Source organism: Actinia tenebrosa, unplaced genomic scaffold, assembly GCF_029948245.1.
Source record: "Actinia tenebrosa isolate PJP-AT-01 unplaced genomic scaffold, QUT_ActTen_1.0 PGA_scaffold0__85_contigs__length_37466705, whole genome shotgun sequence".
NCBI classification, from domain to species: Eukaryota; Metazoa; Cnidaria; class Anthozoa; order Actiniaria; family Actiniidae; genus Actinia; species Actinia tenebrosa.
In genome coordinates this window covers 1,595,126-1,621,474 of record NW_028292569.1, presented here as the reverse complement: position 1 = coordinate 1,621,474, position 26,349 = coordinate 1,595,126, and the positions used below count along the sequence as shown (strand labels likewise).

Below are 26,349 nucleotides of genomic sequence, written 5' to 3'. Positions count from 1 at the left end.
TTTTGAATGGTGGATATGGCTAGGGAGGGAGTGGGGGGTGGGGGAGATAAGTGGAAACGCAAGGTAATTCCAGGTTGACAGAAAACAAAACATTAAAAAAAAATTTTTTTAGCACTGTAAGAAAAGAAAAGTTTTGTATTAAATTGCCAAAATGGATGTTCATATAACATAGTTTAGGAAGGTTAAAAGATTCCCCTGATCACAGGTCCTGACCTCACTATTTCAACCAAAAACAACTGCAAAATGATATTCAAATGTATTCATTTATTCAGTGTACACAAATGTTCTTCTCTTTTTAATACCATATTTCTTAATCACATTATATATTTTCAAAGGTTAAAAATACTCAAAAACAATGCTAAGCCTGTACAATCATCTGTAGCCGGGGGAAAAAGGAATTTCTTAGCTAATTTTCGAGTTTATATGATGCTTTAGGGAATGACATGGTCTGAAGTGAAAATCAAAACATTACATGAATTAATTTGCAAGGTTACAATATTTGGCTTTAGTTGACTTGTGCATCTCTAAAGGCAAGGCTTATAACTGCTTTCTGATGACCTTTGTATTCTCGTACCACCTCTCCAGCATCAATGTTCCATAAGCGAGCAATGTTGTCTGAAGAAGCTACAAAATAATGACAAAAATGATAAATAAAATAAGAATGACTAATAGAGTGTGCGTTAAAACCATCGGACCACCTCTAGTGACAGGCCTGTTGTATGGAATAATTAAATGACACTGTATAAGTACAGGCCCATAATCAACGATCCAGACTTCCAAAAATATGGGGGCTCATATTTGCCACTTTTTTTTTTTTTTTTTTTTATTTATTTAAGTGTCTAGTCGTTCTAGCGCTTTCGCACTAATTGGGGACACTTTTCACTCACACGCACTACCACTACATTTAATATTCTATGCACACAACGCTCAACTCACATGTTGATTTTTATGGAGGGAGGAAACCGGAGAACCCGGAGAAAACCCTCGTAGCATAGGAGAGAACAACACATCAAACAAACTCAATTCACATGTGGCGACCGCAGGGCTCGAACCAGCGACCCGACCCGTTGGACTCACAGCGGTGAAAGACGACGCGTTAGCCGTGAACGCCACCCATGCTACCCATGCTGCCATTGTCAAACATTCTTTCTTCACATTTTATAGTTGAAGTAAAATTGAAAAGAGGGAGAGGGAGCTATAAAGGTTGTTTTGCACCTTCAAACCATCCCTGGTGATAGACCAGTGTGTACCACGCTACGGCAAGACTTTGCTGAGTCCAAGTATTTTCAATTGGTCAAATATAAAGTAACGGGCTGTAATTTGTTTAAGAATGTGAATGCCATACAGTGTTGCTGTGGCATTTCACACTTATTTTGATACAAAATTCACTTGTATTAATTGCATTTTGAATCACTGTACTACAGCACCACCACCTTCACCATGAAAGCTTACCTGTGACAAGATATTGGGAGTCTTCAGAGAAGGCACAGTCCCAAACCCATCTTTGTGTGGCATCTTGGAGAGTGGTTTTGAGAGAAAAGTCAGCTGTTTGCCATATCTTGACGGACTGGTCAGCTGAGGTAGTGGCTAGTAGACTAGGAATAGAAGAAAAGAGGCAACAAGATTTAATGGATAGTGAATGAGAGGGTGGACAGATGAATGAATGGATGAATGGGTCGATGGATGGATGAGTGGATGGATGGATGGATGGATGCAAAAATGAATGGATGGACATCCAAAGTAATTAATATCCATACATGTATTTCTTACCATGAGTCAGGACTGAACTGACATTTCAAAGCATATCTTTCATGTGATTCAATCTTCGTCTTGGGATGAAGTACTGTTGGATCTTCATTCGTTCCACCAGACAGACTCCAAACATAGCAATTACCCTGATTGATAGCAAAGATATTGTATCATGTATCATCTCATCAGTATTGAGTATTAACAAGCCAGGATATTCAGCATTAAATATTACCTTGTTGTTTACTGCTGCCATATATGAAGCTTCTCTATCAATACTTATTGACAAGACTGAAGCATTTTCATCTGGAATCTATCAAAGGCAAATACTATATTTAATGTAGTGCAGCCTGAAGGTGTAGTGCTGTATGGACATGTGGTGAGGTGTGGCGTATGTGGTATGGCATGAAGTGGTTTGATGGGGCATGCCATGACGTGGGGTCATGTTGAATGCTATGGTGTGGTGTGACATAGTGTTGTGTGATGTAATTTAGTATATGGTATGGTGTATGTAATGTAGTGTGGTGTAGTATAGTGTGGTATGGCATAACATGATATGGTGTGGTGTAGTTTACTAATTGCTATATGGTGAGCTGAAGATGTATGGCATAGTGTGATATAGTGAAAGTTGTGTGCTGTATTTTAGTATACTGTAATATATGGTATACTAATAGTGACATATAGTATAGTATAGTATAGGTGTGCCAGTGGTGACTATTAATTTGGGATGTAAAATACCATAGTGTAGTATAGGTTAATGTAGGGTGTACATGTTACACGTATCTATTTAGAATGGAATAAGAGGTGAAGTACATACCAACTGTTCATTGTGATCTGTCCTCAAATCCCACATGTGAATGGCTCCACTTTGATCTCCAACAATAAGCTCCCCCTAAAAGAAAATACAGAAAAAATGCTAGACAAATACATTTTTTTATATATATTGAAAGATTTGTAGTGTTATAACCTTGTACCTGGTTCGGATGAAGACAAACACAATTTACTGGAGCATTGACTTGAAAAACTCTTTGACACTGAAGATTGCGCGACCTGAAACAATAATGATAATAGACATTCTTCAAAGCCATGTTCGACATTGATTTAAATAAGTAGTCCGGGTTAGCCATATTTCCACATCAAAAAATTCACAAATACCAATAATTAAGACCTTGACTAAAAGACACCTTCACTAAAAAATGTAAATATTCTAGACAAAATAGAGTGTAACCTTAAGCAACAGAGAATTAGAAACTTGAATTCAAAGAAATGACAGACAGATTATGAATTGGCTATAATTTTCTGTACCTTAGATCCCATATTCTTGCTGAGGAATCTTCTCCTCCTGTAAACATCCATTTACCATCTTCGTGGAAACCAACCGCTGTCACATTCTTGGAGACTCCATCATAGTTCACAACCTGTAGAGGTTTGTTCCATATTACTTAATAAAACATGTTTAAAGAGTAGGTCTGTGGAATACCCCTCTCACCCGGGGGGGGAGGGGACTCCGGGAAAAAAGTACCGGGGATGCTCATTGAAAATTTTCAAAAAGACCCCTAAAAGATATCAGAAGTCTTTAAAAAAAGTGGGTGACTGAATGATTTTTAACCCCTAAGAGAAACCACAGCAAATAATATTAAATTTTATATAAAAAGCTCCTAGGATAAGCCATATCGATGCGCGCTTCCCTCCTTTTCCGTAAACCTAAGAGATACCAGAAAATGCTGATTTTCAAAAATTTGCATTTAACACCCTAAAACATACCAAATAAAGAATTTTTACCACTAAGAGATACGACAAGCATCCCTGATACTTTTTCCCCGTAGTCCCCCCTCCCTCGTCAGAAATTTTCAAAAAGATGCCGACCCCTAAAAGATACCGGAAGTCTTTAAAAAAGTGCGTGGCTGAATGATTTTTAACCCCTAAGAGATACCACAACAAATAATATTAAATTTTATATAAAAAGCGCCTAAGATAAGCCATATCGATGCGTGCTTCCCTCCTTTTCCGACACCCTAAGAGATACCAGAAAATGCTGATTTTCAAAAATTCGCATTTAACACCCTAAAAGATACCAAATCGTGAATTTTTACATCCCCGGTACTTTTTTCCCGGAGTCCCCCCCCCCCCCCCCCCCCCCCCCAGGCCCTCTCAGAGTGCTCTTGGGCTTGCTGTGGTCTCCATGGATCAGAGAACATTATCCCTTTTTGAGACTGGCAAAGGGTGACAGCAACTGAAAATACCCCTTGTAAGATTTACAGTTGTAACCATTATGGCAAATGCTTGGTAATTCTGCAAGGCCACCCAAACAGTCTCAACAACCAAGTTGCAAGCTATAGTACTGCAAACAAATTAAACTGGAAGCTTTGCAAAGACTATGGAACTTTCTTATGCTGTAACCATTTTGGCTGCAGCATAAGGATACCGAAAGACAAAAAATAATATAAAATAAGATTTCAATCTATGACTTACTGGGTTTGGGTTTGCCGAGCTGATATCGTACATCCTAATGTGTTGATACCCTGAAAAACAACCATGCTTTGTTCATTTCAAGTTATCGGATTATAAATGTAGAGAGAGTATTCAGCTACTCAAGGAATAAGTTAAATTGAAACTGAGAAAAAATTACACCCAAATATAAAGGTCTATTTTAAATAACAACATGGTACATTACATGTATGTATGCAGTATGTACCTGTATATTGGCTATTTTAATAACCAATATACAGGTACATACAGCATAATATATTTAAAAAAAATAATAATAATAATATATTAAAATATATTCATGGACTCTTACCTGCCGCAGCCAATGACTGGCGGTCTGGTGTAATTTCCATAGCATTCACCTGGTAAAAACCCATTAAGGCTCGATAACAATAAAATATTGTTTAAAAGAGATAAATTCCAAGTATCTTGGAAAAACAATATTGGGCTACCTGTGGTACCATCTTGCATGGTTATATAAACAATCTTAGATGAAAAGTCTTATAAAATCTATAATCAATATGATGTTTTTGTCGCTACTTTTGTATTCCTATCAGTTTATATACTCCCTTTGGCGACAATGTCGTGATATACGCTTAAAGATATTCAAAGGATATCGAATCTGGGTGTTGAGCAGTTCGACAACATATTCCACTGTGTGCTTGCCAGAAACGTATAGTATGATCGTACCCAGCCGTAGCCAAGATAACAGCCTCGCTATTCCCATTACCACCAGACATGATTATGGTAGAATATCTGGTATCATTCGCGGTTAATCATTGCTAAAAGCCAGTCTTTTGATCCGTCAGTCGACCTCCATCTTGACTCTCGGTCGTGATCTGGTATCTAACTAGGTAACCAGGTTTTTACTTAACAACACAGTTTCAAATTAATTTATTTTTGTCTTTTTTCCTCGCATTTTTGTTGCTTTTGTAATGAAAATGTGAGTAATTCTATTCAGAATTATACTTCATTTTTATATTAGGTTTTTAGGAATTTTCAAAATAATTTTTTTTGTACAAATCGAATATGTGCCCAGGTCGACCCAGGTCGGCCGAGGGTTGACACGGTGGTTGACTTAATTAATGGCATGAACGTAAACAAACGAATTCGAAACAGAATCGAGTAATAGAAATAGGTAAATTTGTCCTAAAAGTATAAAGAAAGCGATGGGAATCCGCGGATTGTCTTCGTATGCGAAATCAGTTGGAAGATTATGGACCAAAACACAGCTGAAAGGGACGAAACTCATCATAGATGGCAGCTCTCTGCTGTGGCATCTGTACCTAAGTGAAGGGGTTGATTATCAACATGGCGGAAACTACGACCAACTAGCCGAGGTTTTATCGAACTTCTTCGAGGCATTGGCATCTAATGGAGTCAAACCGTATGTTATAATAGACGGGCCCACCGTTGCTAGGGATAAAAAGCTGGAAAGGATAAAGAAGCGGTTTGAGAAGGACATCGAATCAAGCTATTGGATATCTACGGGTTATGGAGGGGGGGAGTATTCTCTACTACCGATAATGTCTAAAGCAGTGTTCATTCAAGAATTAGGGAAACTTGGAATACCTTTTGTGATCTGTGATTGGTAGGTCCTACATGTAAGATCAATATACCTCAAATCACGTGATGTGCATAATATATAGCCTGTCATTTGCTGTATATACTACTAGTTACATACATAACATATTTCCTGCTTTGTAAGATAGTAAGTGACGTCATATTGGGAATCAAAGTGCAAATTCTTAATGATGGTGAAAATAATCACTATTCAACTCACAGTACTGCATTTTGATTGGATGAGCAGGGCTATGCAAGTATAGCTAAAAGTTTCAAAAAAGTGTCATCCAATATGGCAGGAGATGATCACGTGACATTCTTTTTGATTATTGCTAAACCAAACTTTTTTCCCCACATACAGCGAGGCAGATCAGGAAGTAGCTTCACTAGCCAATCACTGGAACTGCCCTGTAATCAGCAATGACAGCGACTACTTCATCTTTGATCTCCCAGGGGGCTATATTCCTCTCTATTCATTGGACTGGAAGGGAGAGTCTATAACTGGACAACTTTATAAGCGCCAACGCTTGGCAAATCATTTGGAGATCAGATCAGAATTTCTTCCACTTATTGCTTCATTAGTGGGAAATGACTTCATCCAAGAGTGCACACTTGCTCCTTTTGAGAGAGCACTTTTTCAAGGTAATGGAGGGAACCACCGATGTAGTACGAAAATATTAACCATAGCTGAATTATTCTTTACTTTAAATAATGTTGAAGCAGCCTTGGAATATGCACTAGCAATGATACCAGGCGAAAACCAAAGAACAACACTAAGATCTGCTTTAGAAGAATCAATCAAAGAGTACGAAACATGTGACTGGACGTTGAACGAATATTTTGAATTGGGAGAAATACACACATCATTAAAGACACTGAATCAGGAAGATATTCCTTCCTTGGTCATGGAAAGATATCGAAAGGGCATGTTTCCGGTCAAATGTATGGGCGTCCTTACTTCTGGGAGACATTTCCTTCATGTTCAAGTAGAGAAATCCACCGAGTGCTCAGCACACGATTGTTCATGTGAGTTAAGGCGTATTATCTATGCCATCATCATGAAACCAACGGAAGGCCAAGAATCCAAGAAAAAAAGTGAAGTCAAAGAATGGTCAAGGAATAGAAGAAGTGTGAAGAAATCTCTCGTACAACCCCTTTGGGAACCCATCCATGGATATGGGGAACTCCCAAAGTTAGATGACTTGCAAGAAACAGAGACTAGCAAAAGGCAGCAAGTGTTGTTAGTAGTCCTGAAGGCAGACACAGCACTTATTAAGTCGTTACCAGAGAGTTTCAAGTTGTTTGCAGCGACAGTGCGCTACTGGATCTCCAAAGCCAAACCTGGTGTTAACCAAATATGGGTTCAAGCATTGTTACTAGTACATTTAAAACTGCTTGCTGAGAGAGAAGATAGAAAACCATCATCAAAGTCTAGTGATCGTAAGAAGCTCTTGAGATCTGATATTGATATTGATTGCCAGCACAGCTTTGCACAGTGGCAGACTGTGATGATGCAGTCAATATCATTGAATCGAATCCTCCTGGACCCTTTTGTTGAACCCAGGATATCTAACTTGTATAATGGAGTTACAGCTCAAAAAATGGTCCAGAAGATAAAGCAAGGTTAGTATGCCTTGACTGGAGATTGTGGCTGGGGAAGATCTTAACTCCAACCTCACTTGTACAACCCTTCAGAGCTAGAGATATCTACATAAATTATAGTTGTATTTAGTCACCTCTTCCAGCCCCTATCTCAATTATTACGGACCCCATCTCTGCCCAATCCCACCAATTAATTGCATTAGTATTATAATATCATTATTCATATCGATTCATTGATCTGGATTGGTCTGATGTTACCAACTCATCACCCCTCCAGTATACCCCTGGGTTTCTGAGCAGAGGCCCTCACATGCAATAGTGAAAGAATGCAAGTTTTAAAAGTAGGTCTCATTCAAATTTACTTTTTATAGGTAAAAAAGCAGAATCATTTTTAAAGACACCAGATATCTTTAAGCAGCTTCATACAGCTGTTACAGATGGACTGGAGATGTATATGGCCAAAGAGGAGAGGAACAAAGAGCTAAGTGTTGAACCAAGCAAGCAGTCTGCCAAAAAACAAGACAAGAAAACACCTAAAGTCTTGCACGGGAATCCATTTGCTCTGCTTTGTGATGATGAATCTGAAGATGAATCCTAAAAAAAAAACACTGAACTCCAACCAACACACACTTTTTAAAGTAATAGCAAAACTGGTAACTAAATTCCTCTCGCTTAACTTCGGCCTCACAATTCCTTGCAGGGCAAATTCGTCTTAAGACTATTCTTGATCTTCAGCGGTCAAATAAACTATAAAAGGTAACATCTAAATTACTATGAAAAAAAATACATTTTATTCACTTTGTATTCTTATTAAAGATTAAACTAATAAGGACTTTGTAACTTTATGTTAACATTATTTTTTCTTTTTACTGTAAAAAAATAATATGTAATAATTGCCTTAGTAGTACTTCATGTAAGACTACATGATATGGCACTATTCCACAATAAAGTTTAGGGTTAGATTTTTTGGGGGTTAGTGTTAGTGTTAGGGTTTGGATTAGGGTTTCAGGACGTTATAATCAATAATTAATAATCCAATTGTGCTATTTTAGGTAGTCTTACATGAAGTACTAACTGCAAGAATGATTCACAGAAATGAGTAGGGTCTGGGTTTGAGAATGACCATAACCTTTATCTTTCGGTTCCAGTCTTTCCTCTACAACTTACTAGAAGAGTGGGGCTAGTCAGTGCGTTTTGTAAACATTTAAGTAAAAAATAGCCCATTAGTTATTGAATTTACATTTACAAAGAACTAATGTTCTTGTCAAATAACTGATGAGCTATTATGCATACTTGCATTGAAGTGTCATTCCTTTACAGACTTTAAACTGCGCCTTTAAGCCTTATTAATATGCATTAGGAAACGTTTCTGCTTGTATTTGAAAAATTATTTGCATAGTTAAACAAGAGTTCTGTTTCAAAGCCTGAGTTGCTTTTGGTCAGCACCAGTAAATGAAGGATTTTGGTAGAATTTAATTTTGGAAGCCAAACAAAACTAAGATAACTCGTTTCTATTTTTCGCGTATCCACGGGTTAAAAACTGTTTGACCTTCGAAACTGAGTTACTCGTTTTTGGAAACCAAAAGTATCGCAGGAAATTAGAAATGCACACTCATTTACTTTTAACAAGGAAAGCGTGTACATCAATGAAAATAAATGTTGATAAATGAGGTATTTATAGATCCACACTAAATAAACATTCTTAAGTAAAGCTTTGGCATTGAATTTTTATAAATTATCATGCTATTTTAATATTAAAATATTCTTAATGCATCACCCCCTCCCAACCCCACCCCTCCACAAATATTAAATATTGAGGCAAGCCGATTGGCTGACACTGCAGCAAATACAAATTATACGGTAATTTAAGGGTCAAAATATTTCGTTTTTAGTCTATGTTAACTATGATGTAGTCTAGAATTTATTGATAACCCTTTAAAATGCCCAATGATGCAATCTTCATGGCATTTTACCTACTATGGTATCTCGATCCTTTGCAGTCTTAATGTTAAGTGATATTTCCAAGTCACGTGACGCATTGCTAAGTTGCCTGGTTTACTCCTAAGTCACATGACTCAATGCTAACTGTCCAATGGGGTACTCCCAAGTCATTGACTAGTCTCTTTGGAAGTTCTTATTTTAAGTCATGAAAGAAAAGATTTTTCTCAATTTTATATTACAGCTAGCTTATTTGGTAGAAGTCTATCCTGTCGATACTATTTACCCCGCAACATGTGACTTCACACGGACGTCGATTTATCAGGCTGGTCGTCGAACATTGTTTCAATTTCTGTGGAGAAGTCTGACAACATGCTGTTGATATCTTTCATTAAATCCTCTGTGTACCTGAGAGGTAAAACAAACAAAATTGGTTCAACTGGACTACGAGAATGAGTTGCCCAGCTTATTCAAGGATACAAAAACTTGCGCGTTTTCTGCGATCAAGGTCTCTTGGAGTCTTTGGGCAAAGGCGCCCAGAGGAATACTTTTTTGCGCAAAGTCACAATAATTACAGAAACAAGAATTTGTTGCCAAACTAGGCGTCTCATAGATGTATACAAAAATCTTTGGTCAAAGGCAAGCAGAGGAATACTTTTTTTGCGCAAAGCCGCAATAATTACAGAAACAAGAAATTGTTGCCCAGCTAGATGTCTCATACATGGATGGAAAATCTGCATGTTTCCGTGCGTATGGTCTTTGGTCAAGGACGTGCAAAGGAATAATTGTTTGCACAAAATCGCAATGATTACAATAACGGGAGTTCCATTTTATTCTTAATCGTAAAAAAACAGTGCGCTGAAATTAATGGGAGGGCTTGTCATACAAAAATCTTGAAGCCACAATTCTTACTGTTGATCTTTCAATAACTCTTCATCTGTATCTACGTCATCTTTACTAGTTGCGGTAGTGGAGGTGTTGGTAGTCATAGTGATGTCTTGATGGTGGGGTTTGAGTTGATCTGTTTGAAGATCAGATAAAAAGTAGAAGAATCTGTCAAAGTTGCTCTTCATATTTTCTCCTCTCCCTTTTCCCCTTCCCTTTTTCCTTCCATCCTTCCTTTTTCTCTTCCATTGCGCACCCTTTTTCCATTTCTCCAGCTCCTTTTTCCTATTCCTTTCTTCCATTTTCTTTTCAATTTTTCACTTCGAAAAACTCCTCAGAGTCTTTATTTCTACTTTTTCTCTTTCTACTTGATTCAGTTCTCATCACTAGCATAACAAGAAAAATACCAACCTTGATCAACAAGAACACTCTCCGGTGAGGGTCTTCTGAAGACATCTTTGATTCGTTCCTGAAGACCTATGAACAAAGCATCAAGTGAATAGACATGACGGTGGATCTTTGTTCCTGATTCTTATCCCCGAAAGCATTTAGTAATGGGTAAGGAATTACTCAAAAAAAAATTAATGAATTTGAAGTGTGTAACTAAAAGGAGAAAGAAATAGCGGGGAAAAAACAAGACATTCTTTGTAGACAAAGCAAAAGGTTGGAGTTGGAAACGAGCACTTCATATGAAGATGGCCACTCCATAACAAAAACGAGTCTAAGTGGATGTATTACAATAAGACTGAATGAGGTATCAGTCACTCTGGATGGACACACAGCAACAGGTATTCTACACGGACAAAGAACAACTTACACGTGGTAACGACCATATCATTCGCAGATGGGCATACTCATAGCAACAGATACTCTACATGGTCAAAGAACAACTTAGTCATGGTAACGACTCATTCGCAGATGGGCACTCCATAGCAACAAGCATTCTAGATGTACATTCATAGCAACAAATATTCTACATGGTCAAAGAACAACGTAGTCATGGTAACGACCATATCATTCGCAACATCATGTGTAACAGGTATTTTACAAAGACAACTCTCCGAGGACAGACAATATTGGTGCTAGAGCAGGATTATGCGTCCATTATATTGGTATCAAAAACTAACTTCTTAACAACTGAGTCACTTGGTTGCTTTTACCTGGTTGACTCTCGCATCTCGTCCTAAATTCATTACTATCATCTTCAAAACCAAAGGTATCCGAACAGGGATCGGTGAATCTTCGTTTCAGCTTCTCGAATGACTTCCGACGACCATCGTAGAGCTTTCGTTTTTCCAAGTCTTCGAGGACTGCCTCAATTGAATCGTCACTACTTGCACTCTGTGAGCGTACACTCCCGTGACGTGTTTTAGGGAGGGTGGGTGGGGGCGTCTTTCTGGGACTTGAGCCCGGACTATTATGGACGCGTCCTAGACACAAGGTAAGTTAGATAGCTTGCCTCGTTTGGGCAGGTTACACATTAAGCAACCTTGTTAAACAGCCATGTCGTAAGGTCCTAATGGTTGGTAGTACCTTGTGTGGTAAGAGCGTGGTCTGTAATCCGACCCTCATGTTATGGTCTTAAATACTCTTAAAACGGAGCACTGATGAAAATGGGGTAAGGTGAAAACACTGAGTGTGACTTCTAAGCAGGCCTCGAACAAATACTGACGTCACATATAGTTAATTTACGTCACTGAGTATAAAGAAAGTCAAAGTGAGTGATGAAGGTTAGTGTATTATATCAGAGGTACTAACGTGGTTATGTACCAACAAGATTATGCACCACGGAGATTATGTACCAGTGACAATCATGCACTAATCATTATATGCACCAAAAATATTTGTTCCAAGAGATGAGATGTATTTATGTACCAGATCGATTATGTACCAGATAGGTTAAGTACCAAAGATATTATGGACCACATAGATTATGTACCAAAGACATCATGGACCAGATAGATTATGTACCAAACATATTATGGACCAGATAGATTATGTACCAAAGATATTATGGACCAAAGATATCATGTATAAAAGAGATATGTAGCAACAAAGTTATATAGCAAGGACTTCACGAACATATATAATTATGTACCAAAGAGGACACTGTACCAGATAGATTATGTACCAAACATATTGTGGACCAGATAGATTATGTACCAAACATATTATGGACCAGATAGATTATGTACCAAACATATTATGGACCAGATAGATTATGTAGCAAAGATATTATGGACCAAAGATATCATATATGAAAAACAATTTGTACCAACGAAGTTATATACGAAGGACTTCACGAACAGATAATAATAGATAGTGTACCAAAAATGTATATTCGAAATTATGTGGTCAGTGAGATTCAGTTTCTGGGAGACCTTTGTGGCCAATATGCACTTTCAAACATGCCAGGTTCAACGTCAAATATAGCAGCAAATTACAAAAAACGAGAAATGTAGTTACATCAAATACACATGCAAACATTATTCAATAATCTGAAGAGTAAGCATAGTCTAGAATGTTCCTCATGCAATTGACCGTTTTCTCAAGGTTGCGTGCGCATCCAAATTTAAGGAACTTGACGGGCCACGATACCAGAACGCGAGTATTGTCATGCATTGCTATGATTTCGTTTTCGATAAGAATTCATAAAATCGATTATTCTCCTCTTTAAATATAAAACTGTCTTTTCAATTTTACTGAATTTGCGTTTTTCAGTTTTGTAGCCCGTCAATTTGGATGCGCACGCAAACTTGAGAAAACGGTCTATTACAGACCAGAAATGATACATAAATTGCGGGGGGGAGGGGGAGGGGGAGGGGACACACAGTGACGTACTTTTACGCACAAGGGGGAGGGCGTGGATTACTAACGGGGTCAATTAATGGTGGGCTAAGGAGATGGGATAGCGTAACAACCCAAAGTACTTATATCTATCAACCCGACTTACGTTCAGTATTTTTGGTGTCTGTTATACCAGGCTGCGCACTGTCTTTAACCAATGATGATTCTTTGTTTATCACGTGTTGATCCGCCCTTGTCTTGGCTGGGGACCCAGTAGGTTTGGGTGCGATGGGTGGCGGTTTCTTGGGGGTTTTGGGTTTCACAGCTGGCGGAGGTCGTTTCTTTGCTGTCTTGGAGTCAAACGATGTTCCACGTGTGCGTTGATCCAAACTCGATGATTCACTCACAGTAACAATGGGTATACTCTCCATCGAATTATGGCGAGGTCGTGACTTCGAGACGTCAGGTTTCTCGCTGTTTTTTTGCTGGAGACCAACCACGGTTCTCCCAAAGTCTGACTCAACAGTCTTTGAAGGCGATTCCTTGTTATTTCCAGCGTCATTCTTCTCAGCGCTGACTTCAGGTTGATCTTCAAAGGGGCTTCGCGACCGCATCCCTAAATCCGCAGAAATTCTGTCCTTAGATGAACTCCCTGAGCGACGAGAAAATGAGATCTGAAAAGGACCGCTTGATCGTTTTTCCGTAAGTTGACTCGGCGGCGTTTGGCTCTTTCTCTCAGGGGAAGAAGTGGAATCCTTATCGAGTGAGTCAAGTATTAAGTCGAGATGTGGGGTGCTTCCTCGTGTTTCGTTGAGCGAGTCGATCTGTAGCGACGCCATTTCTCTGTCTAAAGTTTTTGTCGAGTTTCCTTCACTTGTTTCATCGGAGCGTTCACGTTCTGTACTCATGTCTTCAAAAGCAACAGCAACATCACTTGCTCCGTCTGCCGGCAGCCTTGACAATGCACTATCAATATCCGTGCTCAGTACTTCCATTCCTTCCCTCTTTTTCATAATCTTTTCCTCAACCATATCAAGATCTGTTTCTAAGTACCCCTCAACTTTGTCAGCGTAAGAAACCCTTTTTTGGGCTCCCTCACAGTCCTCCTCTTTACCAATAAGTCCCAACGCCTTTACAGCCATCCATATTTTTCTTTGATGACCAGGTTTCGTGATTCCTATTAATACTAAGTCTTCAATGGTGATGTCTTGTACAAAATCCATGTCATCAAAACCGTTGTCTATGAACTGTGATGTGTATTGATCAAGGTGAATCAGACGAAGCCACGTCATAATGTCTCCCTAAAGACGTCAAACGATAAAAAACTAAATATCGATGTGATGGCACCTGTTAATCGTACTAACTGTATTCTGAAACATCCCGACAACCAATTAGCCATTCCAAAGTTAAAAAAAGACTGGGTCGAGTTGGCATTGCAGTGCATTGTGGGACTGTTTTAGGAGTCGAAATAGACGCCATCTTGGAATATGACCCTTAAAACAGTCCCACAATGCACTGCAACACCAACTCGATTCGAAACTCTTTTCGACCTCGGAATGGCTAGTACTCAGTAAGTTGGAGCAACAAACCTTACATTCATCTTTTCCCCCTTTCCAGACCGAGTGTTCTTCCCTTGAGTGTGTTTTTTTTACCAAGATAACGTTGGAGATGTGACTATAGATTTTTTCTCGAGGTGGGAGGGGTGACACGAGGTATGACATGGGCGAATGTTACCTCAAACTGAGTCAAATAAGTAATGTTTTCCCATTTCACACCACGTGTCATTCCCAAGGTTATAATTTCTTTGTTTAATGGTCGTACATGAGAAAACACATGAATTGGATACATCTCAAACGAAGAATCGTATTCTCAAGGGAATGACACGTGGTTCGCAATTGGAAAACATCAGCCTAACACCCAAGCTGCAAAGGTCTTTTAGAATACATTTTGTATGACTGTAAAAATCATGACACGGCACTGTACAGAATGACATGTCATGATCAAGTCTGTGTCATAGAAAATCCATTCCAATAACACAGGGATCCCACACTTACAGGCCGTTCGTGGGGCAAATAATCGCTATTCAGCTTGCTGGATTCCGACAACAGTTTCTTCCTGTGTCCAGTTTTAGTGATGTTGATCGCTGTGAGGTCCTGGAAAAAAACAATATACCTTTTATATCTCCTCTGGGCTTCCTGTGTTCCACAGGTAGCTGTAAAGGTCTTTTCCTGTCTTCCACAGGTAGCCCCTTAGGAGTAAGCGACTACGAAACGTGCGTGTAATAAAGCTGTTTTCTGCATGCCGTAACATTGTAATGGCTTTCCATTGTCATTCAAAATTCATCCAGTGACAACACTAAGTTACGGTTATGGTGAAGCTACAGTAAGGCCACGAATCTGCCCTATCGTTTCCCACTCATACAAAAACCGTTCACCCGAGTCTCACTCGTTGGCAGGGGAAAACGGTTCTAGTCTAAATTTTGATAGAAATGTTTTGTTCTCACCTCTGCTGTTAAACCCGCCATACACGTCATATCAAAACCACCTTGCACGAAGTTATCGATGTAAATAACTAGTTTACATGATTCGAGCCAGTCGTAGAGAGAGTTGTAATCGTTCATCTGAGGAATAAATTATAATAAATTAGCATATAGTATGCATAATTAACTTGGCTGGCTATCATGCTATTACGTTGAAGTAGTCATAAAAGAAGGTGAGGATAAAGTCAAATACTTCAACGCATAAACACAGATGGAATCCGTTTATCCGTTGTTACCGTGTATAGGTTGCTATCAATAGACGCCACTTCCGATAATAGTTCTTTTATGATGGCTTGTAGAATCCTGAAGGTTGTTTTGATCTCTTGTTTTCTGGTTTGATGTCGTGAAAATAGTCAAATACAATAGTTTGAAGACTTATTTTGATATGTTTTGACTTAGCATCCGCTAGTTGCCCCCCAGTCAACCGCTTGTTTGCCCCCCAGTCAACTCCAAAAAAGTCACGTGATTGATTATAAGCAATTCGCACAAATTCTTGGGAATGAAGGATGGCATGAATGAAGGAACTGCACTCGCCTATCACCTCGGGGGTCTCAGGTTTGATCCCAGATTCGGCATACATCGATACATCGATACTCTGCTTTTCCTCTCTCCGCAAAAACTAACACGCTCAATTTTAAGTCATTCTGTGAGTTAGCCGTGAAACCAAGGCATAAGCGTCGAACCAAGCGAATAGCTTGACCTCAGAGGGTCAAAAAATTTTGAATAAATGTTTTGACTTCTCTCGTAAAACAAATTAATCCCTTAACCCCTAAAAGTTTTTTCATTTCAACCACATATTATTCCCTTGAGTATTATTTTCTTCTCTAGTGTCAGCACTACGAACAATGCTAATATGGATAGTAGAACTCGAGCAAGAATATCCATCGAAAATGTAGGGAACATTATGTTCACCTCAAAGGATTTATTTTTAGACGTGATTAAATAGGAGGTATCGAATAGTTATATAGAATAAAGGGCCGTTTGATTGTTTTTTTTCTTCTTGATTTATTCAAACGTTTGGGTCGGGATACCTTCGTCAACCTTCGTCAGTAAAATGTGTGCTACGTAAATTTCATGACTATTATAGGATTCCGACCAAACGTTTAAATAAAATCAAGAAGAAAGACAAATAGTAATTTAATAATAATAATCTATTGAATTTGTATAGCGCAAATCTTAATTGGGGTATTTTCATTTGCGCTGAAATAGCGACAACCCTTCGTTCAATAAACCATTTCGGTCTGACAGTTTTAAGTAAAGTACGAAAAAAACGGTTCCGAGTAGGGAGAGCATTGTTATAAATCCAAATTTTGGACCAAAGACGACGAGATATTCAATATTAACGTTCAATATTAACCTTAATTCTTATAGTGTATGAATAGAAATGTCTTACCGTTAGTCCACTGTGTGCCTCTGGTAAAGCGGGAGCACCCAACTCTGTTGAAGCTAAAACAGAAGACAAGATTTTTTAGTCAAATGAATGGAATAATGGTGAGTAGGCGAATTGGTCTGTTCGTGAGCCAAAGAGAAGATTCGCCTTGCGGGTGATACTAGTGCAGTTTTCGTATGACTGTGAAAAATTCACGGCACGAACACGGCCATGACATGGCAAGGGATACGCCAGACCAATCACACTGCACGAGAATTTACTCTCCATCCAATCAAATACCCGGAACACGGTATGAACACGGCGCGGACACGGTCACGCCAAGGTCAAGGCAATGCCAGACCAATCACATTGCGCGTGAAAAAAATCAGCCAATTAAAATTCTAGAAAGCAACACGGTCACGGCACGTCACGCTTACGGTACTGAGCTTTTCACAGTAATCTACCCAATATCACACTGAGAATGGCATGTTATACCATGTTGAACGATGCAGGACAACACGAAAATATCCTGGAGGACTGAAGTAACAAACAAATCGCAATCACGCTGACAAAAAAAATTAAAGGAAAATTTATCTGGTATAATTGTAGTGAATGTCTCCTGGCATGGCATGAAAATCATGACAAAGATAGTCAGTTGGGAAAACCTATATTAAAAATGACTGTAAGTCGTCACCAAGGGTAGGTGGGTGGGGGAGTGACAATAGACTCAAAACCCGCCCCATCCATCCCCCCATGGAAGGTTTTCTGCCTGGTAGCAAGGTACAAGAACAGAAAGTTGAAAGTAAATAAAATCTTTATTGATGTAACTTATATACATTAAATTGCGAAGTATGGATTTTCTAGATATATCCATTGAACTGGTAGCTTATTTATATTCTAACTACATACTTTTATGTTTGACTTTATAAATGAGTTTTGCTTTAACGCTTTCATTTATATTACAGTTTCAAGTGAAGTTTCAAAAATTTCAACTTAAAATAAGTATTCAAAGGAAGTGTTGCTGGTTTGCAGTCATACCTCCATGACATGGCCGCCATGTTGGATGATTTAACAAAACGCCAATGACTGACAAATACTTTTATATTCAACCCGCAACATGGCGTCTTTGAAAACCAGCAAAATATAAACGCCTTTTCAATTTCCCGCCAAAAATATTTCTTCATCAGAACGCTTCCAAACTAATGTCTTCGAAAAAACGAAACGTTAAATAGCCAGTTCAAACTTCCTCCGAATACAGTCCACAATACCGCTGACCAGGTCCTATTACGGGCGAACTCCTACTGAGTGACGCTTCTTCATTCAAATCCCCTCTCATTCTTCCTTGTGAATTTTTTATTCTTGAGTTGACTCTACCAAATTTCAGTTCTTTTTTCCAAACCTGGATTTCCTGTTGTTTCTCGCTTGGTGATAGTTTTCTCAACGAAGAACACTCCGCTTCAAGCTCAGTTACCCGCAGTTTCAAATCACTGATATCGTTCTCGGTGAACCGTACTCTTTTATCCATCGTATCAATCTCGGCTGACACTTGGTTTGATAGCTTATCTTGCATTTCGGTTACATTCAAAGCCGTACAAATGATTTCTAAGTCTTTGACTCTCTGTCTTAAGTCACCAAACTGGTTCTGTGTTGCAGTATAGCTTCTCAGAAGAGTATCCATTGAAAGTACAGTAGCTCTGTTTCCTTCTAGGTTCTCATAGCACTTCTTGAGTTCCTCATGAGCGTCTTTGATTTTTTGGTTCAATCGTGTTTCCATCACTTGCACAGCCTTGGTCATGGAACTTAAATTTATCATAACTTCGTTCATACAAGTTTTAAATGAATCTCGTAATTTTTTTTGCTCGGAGCGATACATCTCCAGCTCTTTTATTATCGTCTCTAAATGAACTAGCATTTCAAATGAACGGATTCGGTTTTGTTTGTCTTCATCTTCCTCTGTTTCTTGCGAACAAGCCATTTCATTTTCATTTTCACATTTTCTAACTGTCTCACAAGATTTGTCTTTTGGTTCAGCACCTTCAATCCAATTTCCCTGAGAATTAACACTGATCCCTGAGTCTCTTGCTATCTTCTTATAGTCTTTCAATTCTTCTTCTTGCTGTTTGTCTGTTGAAAACTGATTCACTGTCTCATTTCTCCTTTCCAAGGGTTCACACTCTCGTTCTTGTCTTGTAACTTCCCGGGTTTTCTCCTCAAACCCTTTCTTCATTGTTACTTTTTCTTCTTCTTCTTCTTGTTTTCTATCCTTCTCTTTTTGTGTTTGTTTTATAACGCCATCGACTTCTTCCTTTGCATTCTTTTCTGCTTCTTGCGTTACACACCCTTCTATTTCAGATTGCATTACTTCTCGTATTAGTTGCCGTATTGCATTGACATCTCCGGTTGCACCTTCGAAATCATCTGTTACGTTTTCTTCTAGTAGCTTTACTCGTTTCTCTTCTTGCGTTATCTCTTTCTCTATTTTGAGTTCTTTTAAGTCATCTTTGTATTCTTGCGTTACCTCTTGCTTGACGTGTTGCGCGAGGTCTTCGCGTTGCGTTACTTGTCCCTTGGTTTTCTCCTTTTGTTTTTCTTCCAGCATTTCTTCTTCTATATGTTTTTCGTCTCGCAGTACTTGTTCCGCTATTCTCTTCTCCATTTCAAGTGCAACATCTTTGGAAGGAGCTGTTTCACGCGTTACGCCTTGCATGACACTTTGCTCGACTTGTGTTACAACTTGGTTTGACGTTTCGACACGTGAGGCGTCTTGCCTTGCTTCCTTTTTTGCTTGTTGCGTTACTCTTTCTTCTGTTTCTTGCGTTATGTCCCTGTCTTTATTCAATTCATTCTCTTTTAACACTTTTTGCACTGGTTCTTCCCCATTTTCCTGGCCAACATCCTTAACTTCTTGCGTTACTCTCCTCTCTAACCCTTGAGTCACACAATCTTCCAGTTCCAGTTTCTTTTCTGTATCTTGCGTTACCCTTGTCACATCTTTGTCTAAATCTTGCGTTACACTTTTCTCTTCTTGTGTTGCATCCCCCTCTTTCGTTTCTTTAGTCTGACCTTCTGAATGGATTTGGTCTTCAAGTCCTACACCTTGCGTTACTTTTACAGCAGTATCTCGCTTCACATCTGGCTCTCCTTGCGTTACACTTTCCTCTTCTTGTGTTGCATCTCCCTCTTCCGTTTCTTTGGTCTGACCTTCTGAATGGATTTGGTCTTCCTTTCCTATGCCTTGCGTTGCTTTTACAACAGCATCTTGTTTCAAATCTGACTCTCCTTGCGTTACACCCCCGTCCACTTCCTGTCCTATTGCCAGGCACTCTGAAGGAATTTGCTTTTCCTGTCCTATGCCTTGCGTTACTCTTGTGCCCTCGTCTTGCGTGACTTCATCATAGCATCTTGAATCCGTTGCTATTTTTACCAACGGTTCTTCACCCAAAGTATTTTCAGTATCAGTTTGTTTTTCTTCTTTGTCAATTAAAAGCTCGTTAAGATGTTCCGATAAAACGGCAACACTATCTTCGCCGACAGCACACGTTCCATCAGCCCTTTTTGTTACAGTCCAATCTTCTCCAACTTTCAACTCAAATTGTTTTATTTCCTCTTGAAAATTCGTCACATCTTTTTCAACTTTACCAACATTTCCCGCCTCAGTTTCTTCATCCAGAACCAACTTTTCTGAATCATATTCTTCGGGAATATTTTCATTGACCTTGTTTTCTGTAGAGGTAGCATCACCATAGCAACAAGGCAGAGAATGTTGTATTTCAGCATCATTATTTTTACTGTCACAAGCAACCAATTCATCGTTCCATTTGTCTGGCACAACTGGTACAATTTCGACCACCGACATCTCAATTCCGGAGGCACACTCAGAAGTTCCGTCTTCACACTCAAGCTCACAATTCTCTTCTAATTTTACCAAAACATTTCGTTTATCTTGCTCGTCTTGTGAATCAAGTTCCTGCGAAGAAAATAAAACTTTTTCCGCTAAGCAAGTCTCTTGAGATGCTACATTTTCCTCACTGCTGTAATAGCATTCCTTTTCTACCATTTGTACGTTCTTTTCACATTCTACGATCTCTATTCCTTGACGTTTCTCCTCTTTATTATACCTGAACGAGCTATTTTGAGATTCTTGTGAGTCTCCAATATCATGCTGTTCGTTTGTTGAACGTCTTTCCTCCAACGTGTCATTTATTTTTAGCTTCTTCAAACCTACTTCAATGTCAATGTCAGTGTCTTGCTCTCTTTGTCTCTTCGTGGAACTACATACATTAGAGTCTATTTTCTTTCCTACAACTTCTTCGTCTTTCTGATAGCAGTTATTTTCATCCATCGTTTGAATTTCGTGACTTTGTGCTTTCGAATCATTTCCTGCGTCGGCCTTCAAGCCACAGGTATTTTTAGCGTCTTCTCCACACGACAAAACAGCATTATTAGACTTTACTTTCTCGTTTTCTTTCATACTTTCTTCTTCCTTCCTTCCTTTTTTTCGTTTTTCGTCTCCAACATTATCAACCTTGCTGGTAATATTCGTTATTTCTTGTTCACTCGCGTACATGTTTCTACAAGTTGAAGACTCACAGAGAATTTGATCTTTGCAAGAGTTTATAATAACATCAGTGTTCTCGAATGGTCCTGGCGGGATTCCCGCTGTCTCGGGACAAACTTGTTTGTCTCTGCACTGTGGCGAAATCTCGACCAGTGTTCCTATCACCGGAACAGACGAGAGATCTCTTTTAACATCTATCTCATCTTCTCTTTTCCCATTTTCCATTTCATTTACTTGCGAATTCCATCCACTTTCATTTTCCTCCAACAAAATGTCCTTCTCTAACACAAAGTTTGTTTTGATTTTTTTGCTTCGTACATCACCACCGTCTCCACTATCTTCAACACGGTTTTCAGTTAGTAGATCGATAGAGTGTCCCATATTTGGACCATTTTCTTCTTTTTCACTCACTGGCGTACCTATTGCTAGAGGCAATCCATGGGCAGCGACTAACACATCATTATCATCATCATCATCGAAAGAAATCAAATTTTTCTCCTCCAGTTTAAAAGAATCTGTAACTACCTCAACATGTTCTTTCATTTCCGATCTGTCGTCCCATTCAATGTCATTATTCTCTACGACTTTCGTTGTCTCGATATCCATCGTTTTCTGTCTCGCGGTATAAATGCTGTTTTCGTAACGTTCAACTTTTCGTGCCATTCTGTCTCCCGATTTATCATCATCTACTCCAGCTGCTAATATCTTCAGATCACTCACGAGGTCACTCCTCGTCCTGTCATCGCCTTCATTACTAATGACGACTGGTAACTTAAATCCTTCTTCAGCTTGAAGGTCAACACCAAATTCATGATCAATGTCATTTCTACTCACTATCCCACTCAAACTGCCAGTGAGCAGATCGGCATTCTCCATAACATGTTCTTGGAATTTTATGTTGGTTTTCTCAATGTCACAGTTAGGGGTGTGTGGTAATTCGCAAATAGAACCCCCCTCTTGGATTCCACAAGGGGTGACGTCATCTGCATTTTTAATTTCGAAAAAGTCACCCGAAATGGACGAAATTTCATCATCCTGACCTTGGGGATCAAGAGTGGTGTTTTTTGTTTCCTCAAAACATTCTGGTTTATTTGACAACTGCGTGGTCTGATTAACGAGGTCTTTGAGATTTGCACTTTCGTGTTTAGAGAGATTTTCCGGGATCAGCTCAGCGTCACCAAGGGTTTTTGAAGTTGATTTTTGAGATTGTTCTTCATCATCATGCACGAGTTCAGGTCGTTTTGTTGAATCTATCAACATTGGACTATCTGGGACAGAGTTCTTCTTAATAGTAGGCAAGGATTCTGAATAATCCAGGCCAAATTCCTGCACATCAACAGACATGTTATAAGGCATGTCAAGAACATATCCCTGGCTGGTCATACTTCTTATCTCCATTTCACTTTTCGTGCTACAACGCTGACCCTCATCACCAGCACGTAGTACAGTGTTGAATTCTCTCTCGCTTTCTTCAGTACTTTCTTCACTAAGAGACACAAATGCAGCCTCTTCTATGTTGGATTGTAATTCTTCCAAAATACTTGAAAAAATGTCTTTGTTCTTTGCTTGAGTATTAGAGTCGTCTTTCACAACATCAGACAATTCTTTCTGGAATTGTTCCATGTTGATCTCAAATTCTAAATCTTCTTGCTTCAAGTTCTGTTTTCCCTGGAGAGTTGTTTCCCCAGGCGAAGTCTTGTCGCGTGGTTCAAGTGTTTTTTCGTTACACTCTCGTCTTCTCCATTCATCTTCTGTTTCGATGACAATCAATGGAATTCCATGGTATTCCGATCCACCTAAATCTCTTCCACATGATTTTGACAAATCGCAAAAGTTTGCATGTTCTTGTCCATAATTTGGCACATTTTTTGCTTCCTCTTTTCCATCTTGCAATAATTCTTCATTACCTTCTTGCTGGTGTTCGTATTCAAGCGATTTCATCAAGTCAGACACCAACTTATTCTCTAGTTCCATTTGTACGTTCGTGTCTTCGACAATAACATCAATGTCGTCTACCTCTTCAACGTTATAATCCATCCCTGCGTTTCCTCGTTTTCGAACTTTCTAAGCTCCTATGTTTTGTTTTTCACACCGTTTGCGGTTGGAGAGAGAAAACCCGAGTTCTCAGCACGTTACGCCGGAATCAATCCAAGCTTACGATTCAGCATCACTACTGGCTATAATCAACAAGAGGGATGGAACTCTCATGATTGGTCGTGAGATACGATCAAATTCGCCCATCATCTGGCAATTATATCCCGGTTAATGAGCTTAGAATGAAATCCTAACAGGTAGTAGACACAATGCCAGACGTACTATGACAAGGTCGTTTTATCAACCCACTTCAGAAGATGGCTGAATCAACTGCTTGAGGGAAAAAACAATGTTTTTGTCTTATCGAAGAAATTCGAGTTCTTTTTAAACCGCAAATCCTTCGTCGCCTGGGTTTGGCGTTGGTGGATGGTGGAACTATTGACATAATGCGAGGAAGGGGTAGTGAAGTAATGTGCACACCCCTTCCCCAGGGGCCAATTATGCACCCTCAAGAGCTATTATTCTTGGGCTGTCAAATAGTCCCCTTCACAGTTCCCGGGGCCATTTTGAAAGGTAGCCGTGCCTTTGCATCAAACGGAGACGAACGGTGAGCTTGCAATGATAGAGACCTTTTCTAACACCTTGGACAATTATTCGCATGTCTTTATCATTGCAAGCTCACCGTTCGTCTCGCTTCGATGCAAAGGCACGGCTACCTTTCAAGATGGCGCAGGGAACTGTGAAGGGGACTATTGGATTGTTTAATCGATCTGTAAGTGTTTATTATACATTCCCTATCCTATAAACAACCTCGGGACTTAAACATTTACTAGATCATTGTAAATCTACGCTGCCGCATTTTCCAACTTCGGGTCTACCTCTCCCCCCATAGTAGACTCTGGCATCCCTCCCTGTCCCTTTCCCCCAGGGGGTTGAATATTATCCCAGTATGAGTATCCGATACTATAGGTCCTGGAGATTATATTCTCGTGATCAGGCTTAATGTAAATATTTTTAACAAGACGTATCCTATGACACAAAACATCGACTCACGAAACAAAACAATTTTTTCTTTGCTTGTGGTCATTCTAAGACTTTTTGAAATAAAGCATTTTTGAGCGCTAATTAAAGGCGTTTTTAAGTTGGGCTTATTGCTTCCCAATTGAGCCCACGTGACATTCCCTTAAGTATTATTACTTTTCTACCAATAACACATTAGACATTCTTGTGAGTATAAAATGGCTCTCGTGCACAAACCTTAACACGACCCCTAGTTCGTTGAGTGCCGACTCACATAGCATAGATGACGGAGAGGTTCAATAAACTTAGCCTAATCTCTCTATACATATGATTATATTGACCATATAGACTTGCATGAATCTATTATCCCCCTTGTAAGACAGAGTACTATGATTGTGGTCATTCAAATTACTGGGCCGGGCATCAATCAACAACTCCACGAATCTAACGAATGACGTCAATCGATAATAATCCTCGCCCCAGGCAACTCAGTCGAGGATATTATGAGGTCTTTTTTTTTTTTTCCTATTTGATGAATGGAAAGCAGACTAGTTATCAAGTTTAGGAAGTTTGGCAATGATCTATTCACTCATTACGCGAACATTGAAAGCCCTCCAGACCTAGAACACAATGCATGAGCAGACAGATCTGAAACACTGACACGGAGACAGAGGGAGGCCCGGATAGATGGATGAATGGATGGATGGATGGATGGATGGATGGGATGGGATGGGATGGGATGGGATGGGATGGGATGGATGGATGGATGGATGGATGGATGGATGGGTGGGTGGATGGATGGATGAATGGGAATGGAATGGGAGAAAACTAAAAAAGTCTCATTTATTAGATTTCATTCACAGATGGAAATTTAGCTCGTCTTGCATACAGAGGGAGGAGGAAAACCAGAGAACCCAGAGAAATATCCTCAAATCAATGTCCATGGATAGCCCTAACAAACCCTACTCACATACAACGCCGAGTGCAAGGGTGCTTACCATTTACCCGGAAAAAACGGAAATTCAGGTTGGAAAACAAACGGTATGTATCATTCCGATCGGAAAGTTCCGGAAAACTCGATCTTCCGATTGAGGTAATCCACTTTTCCCGCTCTTTTCGGTTCTTTCGGTAGACGCGTGTACCATTTTTCGAAAGTCAAAGTTTCCCGCTCTTTTCTTTTATCATTAGCAAATGAATTTCCAACCGGTTGGTTTGGTTTGGTTTAAATGGTAAGCACCCTGGGAATCGGAACTTTAATTCATATTTTAGTCTAGTTGTCTACCTGGTAGATGGATGTTAATGTAGTCTCGGTTTGATCCGTTGTAGACGCCATCTTTCATGGACATGTATTCCGCTGACCCACTTGAACCAGCTGAGCTCTCTGCACCTGAAACAATCATCATCATCAATGAAACAAAGACCTTTTCTTTCTTTATATACTTCTATTGACCAAAACATATGTTAATGTAATTATATAATTTGCCAACTGTCTCGTTTAGCCTATGGCTATTACAGTATTTTTGTCGTTTAGCAAATGTAATTTTACTGAATTTTGGTACTAAAAATAAAGATTGATTGAATGATTGATTGACCTCTTTATCTTGGGTGTAATGATTTTCCATTTCAGACGTGTCATTCTCTTGAGTACCATTTCTTTGTTTGACTTTTATCCATATCCATGTATATTCTCATGCGCAACCGTTAAACAAAGAAATGATACTCAAGGGTATGACACGTGGTCTGAAATGGGACTGGAAACAGTGGTTGGGTCTAGTGTATGCAAGAAAATGTTGTAAGATCAAAGACTTTTCGAAAACCCCA

General features: G+C 39.2%; 3 protein-coding genes across 5 annotated transcripts in view; 1 reads left to right on the top strand and 2 right to left on the bottom strand.

Annotated features, from left to right (window-relative positions):
• Positions 1-244: 244 nt before the first annotated feature.
• LOC116305950 (target of rapamycin complex subunit lst8) lies at positions 245-5,082 on the bottom strand. Its single transcript, XM_031715956.1, has 10 exons — positions 4,851-5,082; positions 4,547-4,598; positions 4,219-4,268; positions 3,052-3,164; positions 2,721-2,796; positions 2,564-2,638; positions 1,982-2,059; positions 1,771-1,895; positions 1,453-1,595; positions 245-624 (listed from the first exon to the last, which is right to left on the bottom strand). The coding sequence occupies exons 1-10, from the start codon at positions 4,971-4,973 to the stop codon at positions 506-508; spliced, it is 954 nt and encodes a 317-aa protein (XP_031571816.1). The 5' UTR covers positions 4,974-5,082; the 3' UTR covers positions 245-505.
• A 53-nt stretch (positions 5,083-5,135) lies between these two features.
• Positions 5,136-9,109, top strand: LOC116305948 (single-strand DNA endonuclease ASTE1). Its single transcript, XM_031715954.2, has 3 exons — positions 5,136-5,824; positions 6,158-7,419; positions 7,770-9,109. Exons 1-3 carry the CDS (start codon positions 5,403-5,405, stop codon positions 7,994-7,996), a joined length of 1,911 nt encoding a protein of 636 aa, XP_031571814.2. The 5' UTR covers positions 5,136-5,402; the 3' UTR covers positions 7,997-9,109.
• LOC116305947 (uncharacterized) overlaps positions 8,167-26,349 on the bottom strand; it is a 29,143-nt gene continuing 10,960 nt past the window's right edge. For 2 of the 3 annotated variants that reach the window (XM_031715951.2, XM_031715952.2), the window contains exons 15-23: positions 25,811-25,915; positions 16,941-16,993; positions 15,512-15,628; positions 15,063-15,161; positions 13,175-14,309; positions 11,382-11,651; positions 10,633-10,698; positions 10,249-10,357; positions 8,167-9,744 (exon numbers count right to left, since the gene is read on the bottom strand). In XM_031715951.2, coding sequence (XP_031571811.2) covers positions 9,639-9,744; positions 10,249-10,357; positions 10,633-10,698; positions 11,382-11,651; positions 13,175-14,309; positions 15,063-15,161; positions 15,512-15,628; positions 16,941-16,993; positions 25,811-25,915 — 2,060 coding nt within the window. In that variant the 3' untranslated portion in view covers positions 8,167-9,638. The remainder of the gene's footprint in view (positions 9,745-10,248; positions 10,358-10,632; positions 10,699-11,381; positions 11,652-13,174; positions 14,310-15,062; positions 15,162-15,511; positions 15,629-16,940; positions 16,994-25,810; positions 25,916-26,349) is intronic. The other variant, XM_031715953.2, reaches the window with a different exon arrangement.

Excerpts from the sequence above, each read along its gene's own strand:
- LOC116305948 (XM_031715954.2), top strand. The coding sequence starts at position 5,403 with ATGGGAATCCGCGGATTGTCTTCGTATGCGAAATCAGTTGGAAGATTA. Across the intron at positions 5,825-6,157 it reads CCTTTTGTGATCTGTGATTG|CGAGGCAGATCAGGAAGTAG; the intron begins GTAGGTCCTACA and ends CCCCACATACAG. Across the intron at positions 7,420-7,769 it reads GGTCCAGAAGATAAAGCAAG|GTAAAAAAGCAGAATCATTT; the intron begins GTTAGTATGCCT and ends TACTTTTTATAG.
- LOC116305950 (XM_031715956.1), bottom strand. The coding sequence starts at position 4,973 with ATGTCTGGTGGTAATGGGAATAGCGAGGCTGTTATCTTGGCTACGGCT. Across the intron at positions 1,896-1,981 it reads TGGCAGCAGTAAACAACAAG|GGTAATTGCTATGTTTGGAG; the intron begins GTAATATTTAAT and ends GCTATCAATCAG. Across the intron at positions 1,596-1,770 it reads CAGTTCAGTCCTGACTCATG|TCTACTAGCCACTACCTCAG; the intron begins GTAAGAAATACA and ends TTCTATTCCTAG.